General features: G+C 43.8%; 1 protein-coding gene across 18 annotated transcripts in view; it reads left to right on the forward strand.

Moving 5' to 3' along the window:
• Nucleotides 1–25684, forward strand: part of LOC139409536 (disks large homolog 1-like) — a 314749-nt gene that overhangs the window by 258780 nt on the left and 30285 nt on the right. For all 18 annotated transcript variants that reach the window (XM_071154818.1, XM_071154819.1, XM_071154821.1 and 15 more), the window contains one exon: nucleotides 15562–15670. In XM_071154818.1, coding sequence (XP_071010919.1) covers nucleotides 15562–15670 — 109 coding nt within the window. The remainder of the gene's footprint in view (nucleotides 1–15561; nucleotides 15671–25684) is intronic.

A 25684-nucleotide genomic window follows, 5' to 3' on the forward strand; every position in this document is an offset into this window, starting at 1 on the left:
ATCCTGATCAAAGTGTGGAGTGGATCAGGAGGGATCAGGGGATCTGTAAGTGGCACACTGATTTTACTGACTGACTGTTTGGCTGGCTAACTGACTGTTTGACTGGCTGGCTGGCTGACTGACTGTTTGGATGGCTGGCTGACTGACTGACTGACTGTTTGGCTGGCTGACTGGCTGACTGGCTGGCTGGCTGACTGACTGACTGGCTGACTGTTTGGCTGGCTGGCTGACTGACTGACTGATTGGCTGGCTGGCTGGCTGGCTGACTGGCTGGCTGGCTGGCTGACTGGCTGGCTGACTGACACCGACCAACTTCAAACAACAGTGGATCTTGAATACAACCCAGTTAAAGGTCAAATGATTGTCCTTTTATTAGAAAGATGACTTTGGTCAACAGTCAAATCCAACAGTGTGTCCATTCATCTCATTTCAATTAGTCTGAAGGGAAGACAGAATGAGAGGTAATGGTCTGTGTCCCAATCGACAAGGATGGATTGGAACACAGCCGCTATGTAGGAAGTGAATTCTTGGTTCCCCTGACTGAGCACGGCAGGCGGGTCAGACCCACACACTGCATTAAGCACATGGAGAGACAGCTGCTTCAGCTGGGCCAATGAACAAGTCTCTGTGGATCATAAGACATGGCCCGTGCAGTGCTGTTCTCTGTGTAACCAGACTAAGTAACTATAACAGGACTGTAAATCAAATCACATGTTATTTGTCACATGCACATATTTAGAACACGTTAGTGTGCGTGTAGACCATCATTTGTAACACTTACAGTTGAAGTCGGAAGTTTACATACACCTTAGCCGAATGCATTTAAACTCAGTTTTTCACAAGTCCTGATATTTAATCTTAGTAAAAAAAATCCCTGTCTCAGGTCAGTTAGGGTCACCACTTTATTTTAAGAATGTGAAATGTCAGAATAATAGAGAATTATTTTATTATTATTTATTTATTTCACCACATTCCCAGTGGGTCAGAAGTTTACATACGCTCAATTAGTATTTGGTAGCATTGCCTTTAAATTGTTTAACTTGGGTCAAACGTTTTGGGTAGCCTTCACAAGCTTTCCACAGTAATTTGGGTGAATTTTGGCCTATTCCTCCTGACAGAGCTGGTGTAACTGAGTCAGGTTTGTAGGCCTCCTTGCTCGCACACACTTTTTCAGTTCTGCCCACAAATTTTCTATGGGATTGAGGTCAGGGGTTTGTGATGGCCACTCCATTACCTTGACTTTGTTGTCCTTAAGCCATTTTGCCACAACTTTGGAAGTATGCTTGGGGTCATTGTCTATTTGGAAGACCCATTTGCGACCAAGCTTTAACTTCCTGACTGATGTCTTGAGATATTGCTTCAATATATCCACATAATTTTCCGTCTTCATGATGGCATCTATTTTTTGAAGTGCACCAGTCCCTCCTGCTGCAAAGCACCGCCACAACATGATGCTGCCACCCCCGTGCTTCACGGTTGGGATGGTGTTCTTCGGCTGGCAAGCATCCCCCTTTTTCCTCCAAACATAATGATGGTCATTATGGCCAAACAGTTCTATTTTTGTTTCATCAGACCAGAGGACATTTCTACAAAAAGTACAATCTTTGTCCCCATGTTCAAATCAAATCAAATCAAATTTTATTTGTCACATACACATGGTTAGCAGATGTTAATGCGAGTGTAGCGAAATGCTTGTGCTTCTAGTTCCGACAATGCAGTAATAACCAACAAGTAATCTAACTAACAATTCCAAAACTACTGTCTTGTACACAGTGTAAGGGGATAAAGAGTATGTACATAAGGATATATGAATGAGTGATGGTACAGAGCAGCATAGGCAAGATACAGTAGATGGTATCGAGTACAGTATATACATATGAGATGAGTATGTAAACAAAGTGGCATAGTTAAAGTGGCTAGTGATACATGTATTACATAAGGATACAGTCGATGATATAGAGTACAGTATATACGTATGTTCAGTTGCAAACCGAAGTCTGGCTTTTTTATGGCGGTTTTGGAGCAGTGGCTTCTTCCTTGCTGAGCGGCCTTTCAGGTAATGTTGATATAGGACTCGTTTTACTGTGGATATAGATACTTTTGTATCTGTATCCTCCAACATCTTCACAAGGTCCTTTGCTGTTGTTCTGGGATTGATCTGCACTTTTCTCACCAAAGTACGTTCATCTCTAGGAGACAAAACGTGTCTCCTTCCTGAGCGGTATGATGGCTGCGTGGTCCCATGGTGTCTATACTTGCGAATTATTGTTTGTACAGATGAACGTGGTACCTTCAGGCGTTTGGAAATTGCTCCCAAGAATGAACCAGACTTGTGGGGGTCTACAATTTCCTTTCTGAGGTCTTGGCTAATTTCTTTTGATTTTCCCATGATGTCAAGCAAAGAGGCACTGAGTTTGAAGGTAGGCCTTGAAATACATCCACAGGTACACCTTCAATTGACTCAAATTATGTCAATTAGCCTATCTGAAGCTTCTAAAGCCATGACATAATTTTCTGGAATTTTCCAAGCTGTTTAAAGGCACAGTCAACTTAGTGTATGTAAACTTCTGACGCACTGGAATTATGATACAGTGAATTATTAGTGAAATAATCTGTCTGTAAACAATTGTTGGAAAAATGACTTGTCATGCACAAAGTAGATGTCCTAACCGACTTGCCAAAACTATAGTTTGTTAACCTCTCTAAGGTATGTGGGACGCTAGTGTCCCATCTGGACAACATCCAGTGAGGTTGCAGAGCACCAAATTCAATTATAGAAATGCTCATTATAAAAATTCAGAAAACAAAACATATTTTACATAGGTTTAACCTTCTTGTTAAACCAACCACAGTGTCATATTTATAAAATGCTTTTCGGGGAAAACATACCGAGCCTAGAACATACCTAACGCAGAACATAGCCCAGTTGATAAATTATTACAAACAGTAACCAGCCAAGCAGAAGCGTTACAAAACTCAGAAATAGCGATAAAATTAATCCCATACCTTTGATGATCTTCATATGGTGGCAATCAGAAGACATTCATTTACTCAATAAATGTTCCTTTTGTTCGATGAAGTCTCTTTATATCCAAAAACCTCAGTTTTGTTAGCGCGTTTTCTTCAGTAATCCACAGGCTCAAACTCAGTCAAAACAATCAGACAAAAAAACGATATTGTATCCGTAAAGTTCATAGAAACATGTCAAACGACGTTTATATTCAATCCTCAGGTTGTTTTTTAGCCTAAATGATCTATAATATTTCAACCGGACAATAACGTCGTCAATATAAAAGGTAAACCAGAAATGCACATGTGCCTGAAAAAACACTGCGACACGTTAGAGTCCACTCGTTCAGACTGGTCTTACTCCCTCATTTATAAGAATACAAGCCTGAAACGATTTCTAAAGCCTGTTGACATCTAGTGGAAGGCATAGGAACTGCAAATGGAGTCCTAAGTCAATGGATACTGTAATTGCATTGAATAGAAAACTACAAAACCAACAAACAAAAAAACTACTTCCTGAATGGATCTTTCTCAAGTTTTCGCCTGCTAAATCAGTTCTGTTATACTCACAGACACTATGTTAACAGTTTTGGAAACTTTAGAGTGTTTTCCATCCAAATCTACCAGTTATATGCATATCATGCCGTTTAATTTGGGCATGCTTTTCATCCAAAATTCCGAATGCTGCCCCCTACCCTAGAGAGGTTAACAAGAAATGTGTGGAGTGGTTGAAAAACAAGTTTTAATGACTCCAACCTAAGTGTATGTAAACGTATGACTTCAACTGTACATTACGTACAGAAGGGTCCCACCTCAAAATGCACCAGAAAGAGGATTTTGACCCTCTTCTCAGATTTTTCTGTTTCTGTTGTTAGAAACAAATCAGATTAACATTCCTACAACATTATTTTGTTGAAATATAATTTGATCTCTGAGAAATTAAGCTAATTGATTGCACCCAAATTGGCCATTTTTTTTATTCAACTTTTTTCTAACAATGAGTTAGACATGAGGAATCCAAATAAATTGTCATAAGGGCTATCAAATCAAATGTATTTCTATAGCCCTTCTTACATCAGCTGATGTCTCAGTGCTGTACAGAAACCCAGCCTAAAACCCCAAACAGCAAGCAATGCAGGTGTAGAAGCACGGTGGCTAGGAAAAACTCCCTAGGAAGGCCAGAACCTAGGAAGAAACCTAGAGAGGAACCAGGCTATGAGGGGTGGCCAGTCCTCTTCTGGCTGTGCCGGGTGGAGATTATAACAGAACATGGCCAAGATGTTCAAATGTTCATAGATGACCAGCATGGTCCAATAATAATAATCACAGTAGTGGTCGAGGGTGCAGCAAGTCAGCACCTCAGGAGTAAATGTCAGTTGGCTTTCCATAGCCGATCATAGCCGAGCTATGTGTTTTAATAAGGTTTGTTGCATAACTAAAGTGGCCAAATAACTTCTTAAAATTAAGCACATTAATCTGCTTTACGAGGGGTGTAGAGCCTAACTGGCATACATAGGCAGCGTGAATATAATTTTCACCATAAAATGCACCTTTATAATGAAAGCATTACATTGCATAATTGCATTTGTGGTCACTTTTGATTATGGTATTTTCCCGCTAATGGAACATTCAGCTTATTCAGCTTATTAGGCTACCGTGTGTGTATTGCTGCACTTGTAATGTGAAGAAATAGCCTAATAGTTTATCAACATTTTTAAGCTCAAAGTTCTGAGTCACCACCTCTCCCAGAGCAGAGCCCAGGTGGAGTCACCACCTCTCCCAGAACAGAGCCCAGGGGGAGTCACCACCTCTCCCAGAACAGAGCCCAGGGGGAGTCACCACCTCTCCCAGAACAGAGCCCAGGGGGCGTCACCACCTCTCCCAGAACAGAGCCCAGGGGGCGTCACCACCTCTTCCAGAACAGAGCCTAGGGGGAGTCACCACCTCTCCCAGAGCAGAGCCCAGGGGGCTGTCACTAGGCTTGGGTGGTATAGAGTGTATACTGTATACCGGTGTATTTGGAAATAGCCATGGGATGGTTTTTCAATACCATCAATACTGTTGAAATTATTTCTTTGTTGTTTAAAAAAATATATATATATATTTGTGCCTACTTTTTAAGTAAATACCTACAATACGTTTGGAGATAAAAACAGATTTATTTTACATTATGAAGCTTACCATAGTTCCCCAGAACAGTTGAGCCAGTCATGTGTTTGTTTGTAAATAGCACAACAGGAGAAAGCAGGAGCAGGTGACCAGCTGTGTATTGACAGGGGTCGTGTTTTATATTGAAAGTGAACAGTGTTCTTTTGCTTCAATAGAGTGATCAGGGATAGTGCAACACATTCAACAGAAAATAGCTTCAATTTCATCAGTGCAACACTATTTGGCTGGCAGCCGCACACGTAAATGAGCTTACAATGAAAAAGCAAGGTATTTTTGCAAAAACGATGCATGGTCATCATATTTCTGATGTTTATTATAGAAAGAATTTAGCCAGCTACATTTCCTAATGTTTTCCTTTAAGTTCATCTCAAATTTTACCGGAGAAAAGTAAGGCTACACCTAGAACAGTAGCAGAGAAATGTCGGTACACATCAGTCAGAGCGTTGTCTGCTGATAGACCATTAGTGAATTCTCATCCCAGTGGAGAAGTGCAACTGAAGCACAAAATGAGTCTGATGCCGAGCAGAAATTAAAATAAGAACCATTTTAGATCTGCATTTACAAAACACAGCAATCGATTTCATCTTATTTTCCTTTGTTAAAAAAAAATTGAATTCTGGGTCAGCCCAACCCCTATGTGGTTGAATTAATAAGGTATAAGGGCATCGTATTGTGTCATCTTTCTGCCGTGTTGGAGAAGTCAAAGCCCTTTGGATGAGTTATTTGTGTAGCTGCCATTGCTATCTTGATTTCCTTTGTGTTTTTCTCCTCTTCGTTCTCAGCCCGTCTGCTCCTCCCCCCTCTTCTCCGAGCACAGCAGGCAGGCCTGTTGCCTTAGCGACTCCAGACTCCACACAGACACAGCGTGTATACATGCTGCTTCAGAGCCAGTACTGTTCTTCCTCTAGACAAGCATGCGTCAAAACTTTGTTCAATTGCACAATGTCTTTCGTTCACACTCGCTTGTAAATGTCCAAAGTCACCAAAAATTACATTTCGGTAGCTCTTACCTACACATGTATAACATTATGAGCTGGATTTCCTGTCTTTGCGCTTGTTAGCATATTTAGCTAGTAGCCTCCATGGAAATTCGCTATTACTTGTGCTAATTCCAGGGCCAGCGTGGGGCCAGTGTACCGGGGCCAGTGTACCGGGGCCAGCGTGGGGTCAGTGTACCGGGGCCATTATCCAGGGCAGGGGACCCAGATCCAAACTGGGGCAGGAGCATACAGGCCAGAGCTAGGCTGCAGACCAACCATTACCCTTGTACATAATTAGCCATTGTGTGTGTGTCATTGACTTGGTTCACCGTGAGGGGTCTTCTCTGCGTGTATGGGCTGGGGGAAAAGTATGGTGTAATAATAATATAGAGGCCTTGGCAGTAGTGGTGTGTACTAGGCTGTAGTGGTGTGTACTAGGCAGTAGTGGTGTGTACTAGGCTGTAGTGGTGTGTACTAGGCAGTAGTGGTGTGGACTAGGCTGTAGTGGTGTGTACTAGGCAGTAGTGGTGTGTACTAGAGGTCGACCGATTAATCAGAATAGCCAATTAATTAGGGCCGATTTCAAGTTTTCATAACCTTCGGAAATCAGTATTTTTGGGCACCGATTAAAAAATTATTTAAAATTTTTTTTATATACCTTTTATTTAACTAGGCAAGTCAGTTAAGAACACATTCTTATTTTCAATGGCGGCCTAGGAACGGTGGGTTAACTGCCTTGTTCAGGGGCAGAACAACACATTTTCACCTTGTCAGCTCAGGGAACCAATCTTGCAACCTTACGGTTAACTAGTCCAACGCTCTAACCACCTGCCTCTCATTGCACTCCACGAGGAGCCTGCCTGTTACACGAATGCAGTAGAAGCCAAGGTAAGTTGCTAGCTAGCCTTAAACTTATCTTATAAAAAACAATCAATCAATCATAATCACTAGTTAGTTAATCACTAGTTACACATGGTTGATGATATTACTAGTTTATCTAGCATGTCCTGGGTTGCATATAATCGATGCAACACTGGGGGATGATTTAACAAAAGCGCATTTGCGAAAAAAGCACAATCGTTGAACGACTGTACCTAACAATAAACACGATGCCTTTCTTAAAATCAATACACAGAAGTATATATTTTTAAACCTGCATATTTAGCTAAAAGAATTCCAGGTTAGCAGGCAATATTAACCAGGTGAAATTGTGTCATTTCTCTTGCGTTCATTGCATGCAGAGTCAGGGTATATGCAACAGTTTGGGCAGCCTGGCTCATTGCGTACTAATTTGCCAGAATTTTACGTAATTATGACTTAACATTGAAGGTTGTGCAATGTAACAGCAATATTTAGACTTAGGGATGCCATCCGTTAGATAAAATACCGAACGGTTCCGTATTTCACTGAAATAATAAACGTTTTGTTTTCGAAATGATAGTTTCTGGATTCGACCATATTAATGACCTAAGGCTCGTCTTTCTGTGTGTAATTATGTTATAATTAAGTGTATGATTTGATAGAGCAGTCTGACTGAGCGATGGTAAACAGCAGCAGGCTCGTAAGCATTCATTCAAACAGCACTTTCGTGCGTTTTGCCAGCAGCTCTTCGCAGGCACAGCGCTGTTTATGACTTCAAGCCTATCAGCCAAATGGCTGGTGTAACCGATGTGAAATGGCTAGCTAGTTAGCGGGGTGTGCGCTAATAGCGTTTCAAACGTCACTCACTCGGAGCCTTGGAGTAGTTGTTCCCCTTGCTCTGCATGGGTAACGCTGCTTCGAGGGTGGCTGTTGTCGTTTTGTTCCTGGTTCGAGCCCAGTTAGGGGCGAGGAGAGGGACGGAAGCTATACTGTTACACTGGCAATACTAAAGTGCCTATAAGGACATCCAAGAGTCAAAGATATATGAAATACAAATGGTATAGAGAGAAATAGTTGACTCGTCATAATTCCTATAATAACTACAGCCTAGAACTTCTTAACTGGGAATATTGAACCAGCAGCTTTCAGCTGTTCTCATGTTCTGAGCAAGGAACTTAAACATTAGCTTTCTTACATGGCACATATTGCACTTTTACTTCTCCAACACTTTGTTTTTGCATTATTTAAACCAAATTGAACATGTTTCATTATTTATTTGAGGCTAAATGGATTTTTATTGATGTATTATATTAAGTTAAAATAAGTGTTCATTCAGTATTGTTGTAATTGTCATTATTACAAATAAATTAATAAAAAATAGGCCGATTAATCGGTATTGGCTTTTTTGGTCCTCCAAAAAGTGGTGTGTAGTGGGCAGTAGTGGTGTGTACTAGGCAGTAGTGATGTGTACTAGGCAGTATACAGTTCAGAAAGCCTGTTCAGTATACGTTACACAGAGCAGAAAGTGTGTGTGCCTGTCAGCCCTGAAGCAAGTTGCCTTGATCAAGGGGAGGGGTGATTGCAGGAATGATAAAGGAGGACGGAGAGGAGGGGGGGGAGGGAGGGAGAGAGAGGAGGAGGAGGAGGGAGAGAGAGGAGGAGGGAGGGGAGAGAGGGGGGAGGAGAGAGAGGAGAGAGAGGATGAGGGAGAGAAGAGAGGAGAGAGAGAGGGGAGGGGAGAGAGGATGAGGGAGAGGAAGAGAGAGGGGAGGAGGGAGAGGAGAGAGAGGATGAGGGAGAGAGAGAGGGGAGGGAAGAGAGGAGAGAGAAAGGGGAGGGGAGAGAGGAGAGAGAAAGGGGAGGGGAGAGAGGATGAGGGAGAGGAGGAGAGAGGGGAGGAGGGAGAGGAGAGAGAGAGGAGGAGGGAGAGGAGAGAGAGAGGGAGAGGAAAGAGAGAGGAGGGAGAGGAGAGAGTGCTTTAGCATCTGTTGTGTTTCTCTTTGATACAAGCTGGAGGAGAGACAGATCGTAGTATCTCTACACACACACACACACACACAGGAGCCAATGTGGAGCAGACGCTAGAGAGAGCTCGTCATCACTACCACACACACACACCATCACCGACACACACTGAGAGCGGAGACCAGGCTCTAACTCAGAGAGAAGCACCTTTCACCAGGCAGAAGCTACCCCTCAGCAGAGCACTATGTAAGTACAGCATGTTGGTACAGCTTTGTCTTTCAGAGATAAAACTGTGTGTGGGGTGTGTGTGTGCTGGTACTCCAGTATGATTAGGTTACTCAGCCTTAATTACATTCCGTGTACAGTAATGGCTCGGGGATGGGTCGTAGGACACGGCAGGCACAGGCAGCAAAGTGCTCTGCTCAGCTCCTTTCTGCTTCATGCTGCTACCTCTATCTGACAACAGAGTAGACATGCTGCTACCTCTATCTGACGACAGAGTAGACATGCTGCTACCTCTACCTGACAACAGAGTAGACCTGCTGCTACCTCTACCTGACAACATAGTAGACATGCTGCTACCTCTACCTGACAACAGAGTAGACGTGCTGCTACCTCTATCTGACAACAGAGTAGACATGCTGCTACCTCTACCTGACAACAGAGTAGACATGCTGCTACCTCTACCTGACAACAGAGTAGACGTGCTGCTACCTCTATCTGACAACAGAGTAGACATGCTGCTACCTCTATCTGACAACAGAGTAGACGTGCTGCTACCTCTACCTGACAACAGAGTAGACGTGCTGCTACCTCTACCTGACAACAGAGTAGACGTGCTGCTACCTCTATCTGACAACAGAGTAGACATGCTGCTACCTCTATCTGACAACAGAGTAGACGTGCTGCTACCTCTACCTGACAACAGAGTAGACGTGCTGCTACCTCTATCTGACAACAGAGTAGACGTGCTGCTACCTCTATCTGACAACAGAGTAGACGTGCTGCTGCCTCTACCTGACAACAGAGTAGACGTGCTGCTGCCTCTATCTGACAACAGAGTAGACGTGCTGCTACCTCTACCTGACAACAGAGTAGACGTGCTGCTGCCTCTATCTGACAACAGAGTAGACGTGCTGCTGCATCTATCTGACAACAGAGTAGACGTGCTTCAGCACACAGCGGTTTTCTATTTAGGAAAAATGCTTATTTAAGGCTTGTCAGGATTTGATCCCGAATGTTCTCTGTTCTGGTGTTTCCCTGTGTGTGTTGTTTCAGATGCTGAATTTAGCCCCAGAGGGTTTTACGGGGGATTGTATTCGCCTCAGTTTAACTTTTTAATATAACTGCTTGGTTCCCCATGGAGGGTGGGTGGACGCTGTGGGCCTTTTCTATCATCTAGGAGGTACTGTATTTTGGAGTGTTTTTCTGCCTCTGTATTTTGATGATGCTGTAGCTGATGGTGGTGTTGTTGGTGTTGGTGGTGTTGTAGCTGTTGGTGTTGCTGTTGGTGCTGTTGTTGGTGCTGTTGTAGCTGTTGGTGTTGCTGTTGGTGTTGTTGTAGCTGTTGGTGGTGTTGTAGCTGTTGGTGGTGTTGCTGTAGCTGTTGGTGGTGTTGTAGCTGTTGGTGTTGTTGTTGTAGCTGTTGGTGTTGTTGGTGTAGCTGTTGTTGTTGTTGTAGATGTTGTTGTTGCTGTTGGCGTTGTTGTAGCTGTTGGTGTTGTTGTAGCTGTTGGCGTTGTTGTAGCTGTTGGCGTTGTTGTAGCTGTTGGTGTTGTTGTAGCTGTTGGTGTTGTTGTAGCTGTTGGTGTTGTTGTAGCTGTTGGCGTTGTTGTAGCTGTTGGCGTTGTTGTAGCTGTTGGTGATGTTGTAGCTGTTGGTGATGTTGTAGCTGTTGGTGTTGTTGTAGCTGTTGGTGCTGTTGTAGCTGTTGGTGCTGTTGTAGCTGTTGGTGCTGTTGTAGCTGTTGGCGTTGTTGTAGCTGTTGGTGTTGCTGTAGCTGTTGGTGTTGCTGTAGCTGTTGGTGGTGTTGTAGCTGTTGGTGTTTTTGTTGTAGCTGTTGGTGTTGTTGGTGTAGCTGTTGTTGTTGGTGTTGTTGTAGATGTTGTTGTAGATGTTGTTGTAGCTGTTGGTGTTGTTGTAGCTGTTGGCGTTGTTGTAGCTGTTGGTGTTGTTGTAGCTGTTGGTGTTGTTGTAGCTATTGCTGTTGGTGTTGTTGTTGTTGCTGTTGGTGTTGTTGTTGTTGCTGTTGGTGTTGGTGTTCCTGTAGCTGTTGCTGTTGCTGCTGTTGTTGTAGCTGTTGGTGTTGCTGTTGGTGTTGTAGCTGTTGGCGTTGTTGTAGCTGTTGGCGTTGTTGTAGCTGTTGGTGTTGTTGTAGCTGTTGGTGCTGTTGTAGCTGTTGGTGCTGTTGTAGCTGTTGGCGTTGTTGTAGCTGTTGGCGTTGTTGTAGCTGTTGGTGTTGCTGTAGCTGTTGGTGTTGCTGTAGCTGTTGCTGTAGCTGTTGGTGGTGTTGTAGCTGTTGGTGTTTTTGTTGTAGCTGTTGGTGTTGTTGGTGTAGCTGTTGTTGTTGGTGTTGTTGTAGATGTTGTTGTGGATGTTGTTGTAGCTGTTGGTGTTGTTGTAGCTGTTGGCGTTGTTGTAGCTGTTGGTGTTGTTGTAGCTGTTGGTGTTGTTGTAGCTATTGCTGTTGGTGTTGTTGTTGTTGCTGTTGGTGTTGTTGTTGTTGCTGTTGGTGTTGGTGTTCCTGTAGCTGTTGGTGTTGCTGTTGCTGCTGTTGTTGTTGCTGTTGGTGTTGTTGTAGCTGTTGGCGTTGTTGTAGCTGTTGGTGATGTTGTAGCTGTTGGTGATGTTGTAGCTGTTGGTGTTGTTGTAGCTGTTGGTGCTGTTGTAGCTGTTGGTGCTGTTGTAGCTGTTGGCGTTGTTGTAGCTGTTGGCGTTGTTGTAGCTGTTGGTGTTGCTGTAGCTGTTGGTGTTGCTGTAGCTGTTGGTGGTGTTGTAGCTGTTGGTGTTTTTGTTGTAGCTGTTGGTGTTGTTGGTGTAGCTGTTGTTGTTGGTGTTGTTGTAGATGTTGTTGTAGATGTTGTTGTAGCTGTTGGTGTTGTTGTAGCTGTTGGCGTTGTTGTAGCTGTTGGTGTTGTTGTAGCTGTTGGTGTTGTTGTAGCTATTGCTGTTGGTGTTGTTGTTGTTGCTGTTGGTGTTGTTGTTGTTGCTGTTGGTGTTGGTGTTCCTGTAGCTGTTGCTGTTGCTGCTGTTGTTGTAGCTGTTGGTGTTGCTGTTGGTGTTGTAGCTGTTGGCGTTGTTGTAGCTGTTGGCGTTGTTGTAGCTGTTGGTGATGTTGTAGCTGTTGGTGTTGTTGTAGCTGTTGGTGCTGTTGTAGCTGTTGGTGCTGTTGTAGCTGTTGGCGTTGTTGTAGCTGTTGGCGTTGTTGTAGCTGTTGGTGTTGCTGTAGCTGTTGGTGTTGCTGTAGCTGTTGGTGTTGCTGTAGCTGTTGGTGGTGTTGTAGCTGTTGGTGTTTTTGTTGTAGCTGTTGGTGTTGTTGGTGTAGCTGTTGTTGTTGGTGTTGTTGTAGATGTTGTTGTGGATGTTGTTGTAGCTGTTGGTGTTGTTGTAGCTGTTGGCGTTGTTGTAGCTGTTGGTGTTGTTGTAGCTGTTGGTGTTGTTGTAGCTATTGCTGTTGGTGTTGTTGTTGTTGCTGTTGGTGTTGTTGTTGTTGCTGTTGGTGTTGGTGTTCCTGTAGCTGTTGGTGTTGCTGTTGCTGCTGTTGTTGTTGCTGTTGGTGTTGTAGCTGTTGGTGGTGTTGTTGCTGTTGGTGTTGTTACTCTGTGTATTATGGTTTGTTCCTTTGTAATGTCACCATCACACCCCTATTCCTCCATCAAGGGACCTGTATCCTCAAAATAATCTAAAAACAGCTGTCTGATCATTCACAATGCCCATATCTGATCATTAGGGCTTCCGAGTGGCGCGAGATGCAGTGCTAGAGGCGTCACTACAGTCCCTGGTTCGAATCCAGGCTGCATCACATCCGGCCCGTGATTGGGAGTCCCATAAGGCGGCGCACAATTGGCCCAGTGGCGTCCGTCCGGGTTTGGCCAGGGTAGGCCGTCATTGTAAATAAGAAATTTGTTCTTCACTGACTTGCCTAGTTAAATAAATAAAAATTATGTATAGAGGACTCAGCTAGACTTCTTCAAGGTCACCTCATTCAGCCTCCATCTCTCCTCTTCCCTACTAAAGCCAACGGATTGGAAAAGTGGGATGAGCATTGCTACACTATCTAGAACCAACAAGGGTTCTTTGGCTGTCCCTACATGTAGAACCCTTTCCACAGAGTGTTCTACGTGGAACCCAAAATAGTTCTACCTATGGGGACAGCAGCAGAACCCTTTTGGAACCCTTTTTTCTAAGAGTGTACAAAGTAGGCTAAAACATTTGAATTATTCAACAAGTTTTACTGTCTCTTCTGATTGGAGCCATTATAAGCCACCTTGGGTTGAAGCAGGGCTTCTATAAGGCCTACATGAACTGGAGGCAGAATGATGCTTGTCGTCGTCTGTAATAGATGTGTATTCATTGGCTCAGAGCGTTACACTAGTTCTACCAAGCCCTAGATCAGTGTATAACTCTTTCCTAGACATGTCTGCATGGGATAACTGTTTTCAGATTAGTTTTCACTGTCGTGAAAGCTACTGGTAGTCCTCCTCTCATCTTCTCAGGGGAGATGGAGAGATTTGGCCAGATGTTGCAGCCATAGAGAGATGTAATCAGGATGTGCAGCTCAGTTTCCACCTCATTTTGTGGGCAGTGTGCATGTGGCCTGTCTTCTCTTGAGAGCCAGGTCTGCCTACGGCGGCCTTTCTCAATAGCAAGGCTATGTTCACTGAGTCTGTACATAGTCAAAGATCTCAATAAGTTTGGGTCAGTCAGAGTGGTCAGGTATTCTGCCACTGTGTACTCCCTGTTTAGGGTCAGTCACAGTGGACAGGTATTCTGCCACTGTGTACTCTCTGTTTAGGGTCAGTCACAGTGGTCAGATATTCTGCCACTGTGTACTCTCTGTTTAGGGTCAGTCACAGTGGACAGGTATTCTGCCACTGTGTACTCTCTGTTTAGGGTCAGTCACAGTGGACAGGTATTCTGCCACTGTGTACTCCCTGTTTAGGGTCAGTCACAGTGGACAGGTATTCTGCCACTGTGTACTCTCTGTTTAGGGTCAGTCACAGTGGTCAGATATTCTGCCACTGTGTACTCTCTGTTTAGGGTCAGTCACAGTGGACAGGTATTCTGCCACTGTGTACTCTCTGTTTAGGGTCAGTCACAGTGGACAGGTATTCTGCCACTGTGTACTCCCTGTTTAGGGTCAGTCACAGTGGACAGGTATTCTGCCACTGTGTACTCTCTGTTTAGGGTCAGTCACAGTGGACAGGTATTCTGCCACTGTGTACTCTCTGTTTAGGGTCAGTCACAGTGGACAGGTATTCTGCCACTGTGTACTCTCTGTTTAGGGTCAGTCACAGTGGTCAGATATTCTGCCACTGTGTACTCTCTGTTTAGGGTCAGTCACAGTGGACAGGTATTCTGCCACTGTGTACTCTCTGTTTAGGGTCAGTCACAGTGGACAGGTATTCTGCCACTGTGTACTCTCTGTTTAGGGTCAGTCACAGTGGACAGGTATTCTGCCACTGTGTACTCTCTGTTTAGGGCCAAATAGCATGCTAGTTTAATCATTTTTTTTTTTTTTTTGGTTGATTATTTCCAGTGTGTCATAGTTATCTTTTTGCTTTCTCATGATTTGGTCTCATTGTGTTGCCGTCCTGCGGGTCTGTTTTATGTTTAGAACACAGCCAGCTGGCTGTTCATCTCTCTGTAGGTGAGGGCTTTGTGGTGGAAACATGTGAGCATCACTTCCTTTTAGGTGGTTGTAGAATTGAACAAGTCTTATCTGGATGTTGATAACTAGTGGGAATAGTCCTAGTTCTGCTCTGCATGCTTTGCTTGGGGGTTTTGCGTTGTACACAATTAATATTTTTGCAGAATCCTGCAATTGGTTGTTTGTCACATTTTGTACATTCTTTGGTAGGTGAGTGGACCCAAGACCTCACAACCGTAGAGGGCAATGGGTTCTATAACTGATTGGAGTATTTTTTTAGCCAGATCCTAATTGGGATGTTGAGTTTTATGTTCCATTTGATGGCCATAGAAGTGTTCACAGTCTTTTGGAATGTACCTGTGGTGTTGGTGTTTAGGCCGAGGTCGGTGTAATTATTTGTGTGCTCTAGGGCAACAGTGTAGAATTTGTATTTGTCTCAGTCTCTCTCCCACTCCCTCTACGTCAGAGTACAATAGTTAAATCTCTCTCTGTCGTAATGTATTCATCGCCAGAAAACAATCAAATCTGCTGTATACCCAAAACAGTCCTATCTTTCCCCTGCAGAACAGAGTGGAATCAGTCTTTTGAAGAAAGATTCTCTCTCATTTTCCTTCTGAGGATTTTCTCTCTGTTTTTTTTTTCAGACTACTGTCAGTTTTCTCTTTTTTCATATAGTTATAATTTCCTCCTTCCCCCCCTGTTTTCCAGAGTACAGTCGGTTTGAAGCCAAAATCCATGATCTACGTGAACAGATGATGAACAGCAGTATCAGCAGTGGCTCTCTGCGGACCAGCCAGAAGAGAACTCTCTATGTCAGGTAATGATTACTCAATTAACCCCTTCATAACCTATGTCATGTACCTGATAAACCCGTATGATCCTAACCCGTATGATAATGTCTATGGCTTCATCTTCTAACGTCTACACTGTTGTGAAGGAAATGGACGGGTGATTGCAGCTGTCGCCCTGATAGGCACGCAGCAGATTGCTTTCACCTACAGAGACGATATATACTAGTGTACAGTATATGATAATGTCTATGTGATTATATTATTATTATTATGATATATACTAGTGTACAGTATATGATAATGTCTATGTGATTATAGTATTATGATAAATACTAGTGTACAGTATATGATAATGTCTATGTGATTATATTATTATTATTATGATATATACTAGTGTACAGTATACTAGCCCTGTATCCCGTTATCTGGAGGCTGTTGTCTTTTACTGTCTGGGTACTTTCCTAACCTTTACCTTCATGATGCTATCGATGCACGCTAGCATGACTGTGGCTTTCTGTCTGACAGGAATCGAAAAGGGAAAACTTTATTGCCCATACGTCGACATTGACAATATTCAACCCATTAAGGGCAGAGCTCAGGAGCGCTGGCCCTTCGTGTCTTCTGTCTGTTGACACAGACACTCAAGGTGTTTTCACACTGTTTTCCCATCACACTATAACACTGTTTCCCCTGACATAACCCCTCACACTAGACTACGGACATAACCCCTCACGCTAAACTACGGACATAACACCTCACGCTAGACTACGGACATAACCCCTCACACTAGACTACGGACATAACCCCTCACACTAGACTACGGACATAACCCCTCACACTAGACTACGGACATAACCCCTCACACTAGACTACGGACATAACCCCTCACACTAGACTACGGACATAACCCCTCACACTAGACTACGGTCATAACCCCTCACGCTAGACTACGGACATAACCCCTCACGCTAGACTACGGACATAACACCTCACACTAGACTACGGACATAACCCCTCACACTAGACTACGGACATAACCCCTCACACTAGACTACTGTAACACTGTTTCCCCTGACATAACCCCTCACACTAGACTACTGTCATAACCCCTCACACTAGACTACTGACATAACCCCTCACGCTAGACTACTGTCATAACCCCTCACACTAGACTACTGTAATACTGTTTCCCCTGACATAACCCCTCACACTAGACTACTGTAATACTGTTTCCCCTGACATAACCCCTCACACTAGACTACTGTCATAACCCCTCACACTAGACTACTGTCATAACCCCTCACACTAGACTACTGTCATAACCCCTCACACTAGACTACTGACATAACCCCTCACGCTAGACTACTGTCATAACCCCTCACACTAGACTACTGTAATACTGTTTCCCCTGACATAACCCCTCACACTAGACTACTGTAATACTGTTTCCCCTGACATAACCCCTCACGCTAGACTACTGTAACACTGTTTTCCCCTGACATAACCCCTCACACTAGACTACTGTCATAACCCCTCACACTAGACTACTGTAACACTGTTTCCCCTGACATAACCCCTCACACTAGACTACTGTAACACTGTTTTCCCCTGACATAACCCCTCACACTAGACTACTGTAATACTGTTTCCCCTGACATAACCCCTCACACTGTAACACTGTTTCCCCTGACATAACCCCTCACGCTAGACTACTGTCATAACCCCTCACACTAGACTACTGTCATAACCCCTCACACTAGACTACTGTAACACTGTTTCCCCTGACATAACCCCTCACACTAGACTACTGACATAACCCCTCACGCTAGACTACTGTCATAACCCCTCACACTAGACTACTGTAATACTGTTTCCCCTGACATAACCCCTCACACTGTAACACTGTTTCCCCTGACATAACCCCTCACGCTAGACTACGGACATAACCCCTCACGCTAGACTACTGCAACACTGTTTCCCCTGATATAACCCCTCACACTAGACTGTCATAACCCCTCACACTAGACTACTGACATAACCCCTCACACTAGACTACTGTCATAACCCCTCACACTAGACTACTGTCATAACCCCTCACACTAGACGACTGACATAACCCCTCACACTAGACGACTGACATAACCCCTCACACTAGACTACGGACATAACCCCTCACACTAGACTACGGACATAACCCCTCACGCTAGACTACTGCAACACTGTTTCCCCTGACATAACCCCTCACGCTAGACTACTGTCATAACCCCTCACGCTAGACTACTGCAACACTGTTTCCCCTGACATAACCCCTCACGCTAGACTACTGTCATAACCCCTCACGCTAGACTACTGACATAACCCCTCACGCTAGACTACTGTCATAACCCCTCACACTAGACTACTGTAACACTGTTTCCCCTGACATAACCCCTCACGCTAGACTACTGTCATAACCCCTCACGCTAGACTACGGACATAACCCCTCACCCTAGACTACGGACATAACCCCTCACGCTAGACTACTGTCATAACCCCTCACACTAGACTACTGACATAACCCCTCACGCTAGACTACAGACATAACCCCTCACGCTAGACTACGGACATAACCCCTCACGCTAGACTACGGACATAACCCCTCACGCTAGACTACGGACATAACCCCTCACGCTAGACTACTGCAACACTGTTTCCCCTGACATAACCCCTCACATTGATGCCACAGAAGAAAGAAGATGATGACGTGCAGGTTCGAGGGGAAAAAGCGTGTTCTGTTTTGGGATATTGATTAGCGATTGTCAAGGATGCACAGAAATTCCAAAATATTTTTTAGTTCACGATGACTTGTTTGTAATTTGTGGTCTATAGGCTGAGGGCGCTTCATAAGCTAAGCTGTTCATTTAACTAGGCAAGTCAGTTAAGAACAATGACGGCCTACCCCGGCCAAACCCGGACGACGCTGGGCCAATTTTGAGCCTCCCTATGGGACTCCAAATCACGGCCGGATGTGATACAGCCTGGGGGGGGACCAGCTCCATATTAATGCCCATGATTTTGGAATGAGATGTTGGATGAGCAGGTGTCCACATACTTTTGGTCATGTGGTGTGCACTCTATAAAAGGCCTCTCATACAGTATACTGGGGAAGGATGTGGAGCAGGCCTCTCCTACAGTATACTGGAGAAGGATGTAAGCAGGCCTCTCCTACAGTTTACTGGAGAAGGATGTAAGCAGGCCTCTCCTACAGTATACTGGAGAAGGATATGGAGCAGGCCTCTCATACAGTATACTGGAGAGGGATGTGGAGCAGGCCTCTCCTACAGTATACTGGAGAAGGATGTAGAGCAGGCCTCTCCTACAGTATACTGGAGAAGGATGTAGAGCAGGCCTCTCCTACAGTATACTGGAGAAGGATGTGGAGCAGGCCTCTCCTACAGTATACTGGAGAAGGATGTAGAGCAGGCCTCTCCTACAGTATACTGGAGAAGGATGTAAAGCAGGCCTCTTCTACAGTATACTGGAGAAGGATGTAGAGCAGGCCTCTCCTACAATATACTGGAGAAGGATGTAGAGCAGGCCTCTTCTACAGTATACTGAAGAAGGATGTAGAGCAGGCCTCTCCTACAGTATACTGGAGAAGGATGTAGAGCAGGCCTCTCTTACAGTATACTGGAGAAGGATGTAGAGCAGGCCTCTCCTACAGTATACTGGAGAAGGATGTAGAGCAGGCCTCTCCTACAGTATACTGGAGAAGGATGTGGAGCAGGCCTCTCCTACAGTATACTGGAGAAGGATGTAGAGCAGGCCTCTCCTACAGTATACTGGATACTGGATGTAGAGCAGGCCTCTCCTACAGTATACTGGATACTGGATGTAGAGCAGCCTCTCCTAGAGTATACTGGATACTGGATGTAGAGCAGGCCTCTCCTAGAGTATACTGGATACTGGATGTAGAGCAGGCCTCTCCTACAGTATACTGGATACTGGATGTAGAGCAGGCCTCTCCTACAGTATACTGGATACTGGATGTAGAGCAGGCCTTCTGTAGGTTCTCATTCCAACCGTAGTTGTAACTAACCTGATTCAGCTTATCAACAAGCTAATTATTAGTTTCTAGTTTTATTAGTCGTGTGTGTACGGAATACACATGATATACACCATCAAACTAAATGCAGGTTCCTTCTCGACAATGAAACAACAATTAGAAATAAAGAATACGAACATAAAGTAAATGTCTCAGCAGAATAGAATGTAGTATAATACAGGAAGTCACAATTTATAGTCCAGTATTTACATGTGTTTTGAGGAAGGGGGTATTTTGGGGGGCAAGTGTTTAAATTGAGCAGTATGTAGCTTTCTTCATAATTACTGTCAGGTAGCAGCAGTGGCGATGTGTGTGTTGTAGGGCTGGGCGATATGGCCTAAAAATCTGATCTAGATTTTCTTTCAAACTTATGTTTTTCTTTTTTATGTTTTCTCTTAATCAGCTTTGTTGTAATCAGCTTTGTGCAATGTAAAGGTCAAAATACACTGCATTTCAAACAGTCATGAATAATCGAATTAATTCAGGTCTTGTGAAGTTATACCTAGGCTAAATATACAATGCATTCGGGAAAGTATTCAGACCCCTTCACTTTTTCCACATTTTGTTACGTTACAGCCTCATTCTAAAATTGATTGATTAATATATTTTTCCCCCATCAATCTACACACAATACCCCAAGCAAAAACAGTTTTTTTTATATATATTTGCAAATGTATTAAAAATAAAAAACTGATATCACAATATACGTAAGTATTCAGACCCTTTACTCAGTACTTTGTTGAAGCACCTTTGGCAGCGACAACAGCTTTGAGTCTTTTTGGGTATGATGCTACAAGCTTGGTACACCTGTATTTGGGTAGTTTCTCCCATTCTTCTCTGCAGATCCTCTCAAACTATGTCAGGTTGGATGGGGAGCGATGCTGCACAGCTATTTTCAGGTCTCTACAGAGATGTTAGATCGGGTTCAAGTCCGGGCTGTGGTTGAGCCACTCAAGGACATTCAGAGACTTGTCCTGAAGCCACTCCTGCGTTGTCTTGGCTGTGTGCTTAGGGTTGTTGTCCTGTTGGAAGGTGAACCTTCGCCCCAGTCTGAGGTCCTGAGTGCTCTGGAGCAGGTTTTCATCAAGGGTCTCTCTGTACTTTGCTCCGTTCATCTTTCCCTCGATCCTGACTAGTCTCCCAGTCCCTGCCGCTGAAAAACATCCCTACAGCATGATGCTGCCACCACCATGCTTCACGGTAGGGATGGTTCCAGGTTTCCTCCAGATGTGACGCTTGGCATTCAGGCCAAAGAGTTCAATCTTGGTTTCATCAGACCAGATAATCTTGTTTCTTATGGTCTGAGAGTCTTTAGGTGCCTTTTGGCAAACTCCAAGTGGGCTGCCTTGAGCCTTTTACTGATGAGTGATTTCTGTCTGGCCACTCTACCATAAAGGCCTGATTGGTGGAGTGCTGCAGAGATGGTTGTCCTTCTGGAAGATTCTCCCATCTCAACAGAGGAACTTTGGAACTCTGTCAAAGAGACCATTGGGTTCTTGGTCACCTCCAAGGCCCTTCTCCCCCGATTGCTCAGTTTGGACGCGGGCGGCCAGCTCTTGGAAAAGTCTTGGTGGTTCCAAACTTCTTCCATTTAAGAATGATGGAGGCCACTGTGTTCTTGGGAACTTTTAATGCTGCATCCATCTTTTTGTACCTTCCCCAGATCTGTGCCTCGACACAATCCTGTCTGGGAGCTCTACGGACAATTCCTTCGACCTCATGGCTTGGTTTTTGACATGCACTGTCAACTGTGGGACCTTATATAGACAGGTTGTGTGCCTTTCCAAATCATGTCCAATCAATTTAATTTACCACAGGTGGACTCCAAATCAAGTTGATGATCAATGGAAACAGGATGCACCTGAGCTAAATTTCAAGTTTCATAGCAAGTGATCTGAATACTTATGAAAATGGGGTATTTCTGTTTTTGTTCTTGGTAAATTTGCAAATATTTCTTTAAAAAAAAAACAGTTTTTGCTTTGTCATTATGGGATATTGTGATGTCATTATGGGGTATTGTGATGTCATTATGGGGTATTGTGATGTCATGATGGGGTATTGTGATGTCATTATGGGGTATTGTGTGTAGATTGATGATGGACATTTTTTATTTAATCAATTTTAGAATAAGGCCGTAACGTAACAACATGTGGAAAAAGTCAAGGGGTCTGAATACTTTCTGAATGCACTCCGTCCGTGGGTGTGTGTGAGTGCAGAGAATCAGACCAGTTCAAGTGTTCAGCAGTCTAATGGCTTGTAGATACCAACAGGCTCAGAGACAGTTTCTATCAGACCTCATGCTCCGATACCATCTGTCTGACGGTAAGGGAGGGAACAGCTCGTGGCTGGGGAGCAGGTGTCCTGGATGGGTGGGGGGCATGGTCCCAGAGATGTACTGGGCCGTCTTCACCACCCACTGGAGGGCTTTGCGGTCGTGGACGGAGCAATTCCCGTACCAGGCCGTGATGCAATCGGTCAGGACGCTCTCGATGGTGCAGCGGTCCACTCGGTTAGCTTAGGGTTGGAGTGAAAACCTACAGGACGGTAGCTCTCCAAGAACAGGGTTGGACTGAAAACCTACAGGATGGTAGCTCTCCAGGAACAGGGTTGGACTGAAAACCTACAGGGCGGTAGCTCTCCAGGAACAGGGTTGGACTGAAAACTTACAGGACGGTAGCTCTCCAGGAACAGGGTTGGACTGAAAACCTACAGGACGGTAGCTCTCTAGGAACAGGGTTGGCGAGTCCTGATATAGAGGGATATGTGGAGAAGGATGCAGTCCCAGTGGTTTGATTCCCACTCTCTCTAACAGGATTAGTCTCTCTGCTAGGGGATGTTCAGGAGATTGAAACTCAAACCAGTTCCTAAAACCATCCTTCTTACTTTGCGCTGACACATACTTCCAGCAACAGAAAATATACTGCATTATGGAAATCCAAGCTTTGCAGAATTATTTTATTTTACAGCCCTCTAGAACTGCATGCATAAAATTAGCACTCCATGTCACATAGTGAAGTCATAGCATACAGATGAACACAACCAAGGGCTAGTATTCCACTGCTCAAACATCTAGCCTTAGTTTATTTTTTAATTAAATGTTTTTTTTATTTAGCTTTTTTTTCAACTAGGCAGGCAAGTCCGTTAAGAACTAATTCTTATTTACAATGACAGTCCTAGGAACAGTGGTTTAACTGCCTTGTTTACACCTTGTCAGGTCGGGGGACTCGATCTAGCAACCTTTCGGTTACTGGCCCAACGCTCTAACCACTAGGCTACCAGCCTCTTCTGTGGGTTTAATTAACAACATCTCCACATTAGAATAACTCAATCAGTGATCTGTTTAACTACAACTACATTATAGTACCGCCTAGGGCAGGGGGTTCCCAACCTTGGGGGCCAACGTTTTGTGTGTGGGGGGTGGGGCGCTTTCTTTATTTGAAGGGTAAAAAAATATATAGATGGATTGTTCATACCGATCTAAAAATTAAAATTAAAAGTAGAAATCTGTGATGCTTTAGGCTAAGCTGAGCTACGACCTTCTAAAGTCGAGGATTCAAAGACATTTTTTTCGATGCGTATTTAATATAGGCTATCTCAATAAACAATCATTAAAAAGTGGGAGACGGCGTGACATTTTTTTTGTATGTGAAAAGGGGGGGCCCTGTGGGGGGGGGGGGGGCCCCATGCACACTAATACTCATGGGACTGTATATGTCCCAGAGGCCTCTACAGAGGAACAATTAGACTGTAATGAAAGCAGGAGAGTTTGGGTCAGTTTCCTTTAAGGCCTGCCCTCAGGATGAGGTGTATCTTGTAACATCTACTTTTCTAGTCTTCCAGCTGTATTGTCGTCCATCTCATTACTGCAGAGGAGAGGCTAGAAAACAGAGAACCACACATTTCAATTAGCTGCTTTTTTACCCTTGCTGTTTTAATGCTCCTGGCTCCGGCAGCTGTACTACAGTCAGATTTAGTCTTCCCTTTAATAGCGTACGTAGAGATGGAAACACAGAGGAAGCCTGACGGGCTCGGTGGATGATCTCATAGCAGACAGAGACAATTATTTACACTCTTCTATTTTATTGATCGTTAAAAACACAAACTGAGAAAGGCCTGTAGAATCCTGGAATGGCCCGTTTGATGTTATTTGTAATGATATGGAGTGACATTTACAGCTGGGGGCTGTGTGTGTTCCTGTAAGGACCTGTATCAAGATATTTATTTCACTCAGAGTGGAAGTGTTTGTGCTCGGTACTGAACGGGAAGAGGATCCCCACCGCTCAATTAGAGTAAAATATGCTATTCATAAACGTGGGTTATTATCAGACTACATTAACATGATGCACCGTGGGTTATTATCAGACTACACTAACATGATGCAACGTGGGTTATTATCAGACTACACTAACATGATGCAACGTGGCTTATTATCAGACTACTTTAACATGATGCAACGTGGGTTATTATCAGACTACACTAACATGATGCAACGTGGGTTATTATCAGACTACATTAACATGATGCACCGTGGGTTATTATCAGACTACACGAACATGATGCAACGTGGGTTATTATCAGACTGCATTAACATGATGCACCGTGGGTTATTATCAGACTACATTAACATGATGCAACGTAGGTTATTATCAGACTACACTAACATGATGCAACGTGGCTTATTATCAGACTACTTTAACATGATGCAACGTGGGTTATTATCAGACTACACTAACATGATGCAACGTGGGTTCTTATCAGACTACATTAACATGATGCACCGTGGGTTATTATCAGACTACACGAACATGATGCAACGTGGGTTATTATCCGACTACATTAACATGATGCACCGTGGGTTATTATCAGACTACACTAACATGATGCAACGTGGGTTATTATCAGACTACACTAACATGATGCAACGTGGGTTATTATCAGACTACATTAACATGAAGCACCGTGGGTTATTATCAGACTACACTAACATGATGCAACGTGGGTTATTATCCGACTACATTAACATGATGCAACGTGGGTTATTATCAGACTACACTAACATGCTGCAACATGGGTTATTATCAGGCTACATTAACATGATGCAACGTGGGTTATTATCAGACTACACTAACATGATGCAACGTGGGTTATTATCAGACTACATTAACATGATGCAACGTGGGTTATTATCAGACTACACTAACATGATGCAATGTGGGTTATTATCAGACTACATTAACATGAAGCACCGTGGGTTATTATCAGACTACACTAACATGATGCAACATGGGTTATTATCAGGCTACATTAACATGATGCAACGTGGGTTATTATCAGACTACACTAACATGATGCAACGTGGGTTATTATCAGACTACATTAACATGATGCACCGTGGGTTATTATCAGACTACACTAACATGATGCAACGTGGGTTATTATCAGACTAAACTAACATGATGCAACGTGGGTTATTATCAGACTACATTAACATGAAGCACCGTGGGTTATTATCAGACTACACTAACATGATGCAACGTGGGTTATTATCCGACTACATTAACATGATGCAACGTGGGTTATTATCAGACTACACTAACATGCTGCAACATGGGTTATTATCAGGCTACATTAACATGATGCAACGTGGGTTATTATCAGACTACACTAACATGATGCAACGTGGGTTATTATCCGACTACATTAACATGAAGCACCGTGGGTTATTATCAGACTACACTAACATGCTTCAACATGGGTTATTATCAGGCTACATTAACATGATGCAACGTGGGTTATTATCAGACTACACTAACATGATGCAACGTGGGTTATTATCAGACTACATTAACATGATGCAACGTGGGTTATATCAGACTACTTTAACATGATGCAACATGGGTTATTATCAGACTACGCTAACATGATGCACCATGTGTTATTATCAGACTACACTAAC

The sequence above is a fragment of the Oncorhynchus clarkii genome, chromosome 5 (assembly GCF_045791955.1).
Source record: "Oncorhynchus clarkii lewisi isolate Uvic-CL-2024 chromosome 5, UVic_Ocla_1.0, whole genome shotgun sequence".
Taxonomy (NCBI): domain Eukaryota; kingdom Metazoa; phylum Chordata; class Actinopteri; order Salmoniformes; family Salmonidae; genus Oncorhynchus; species Oncorhynchus clarkii.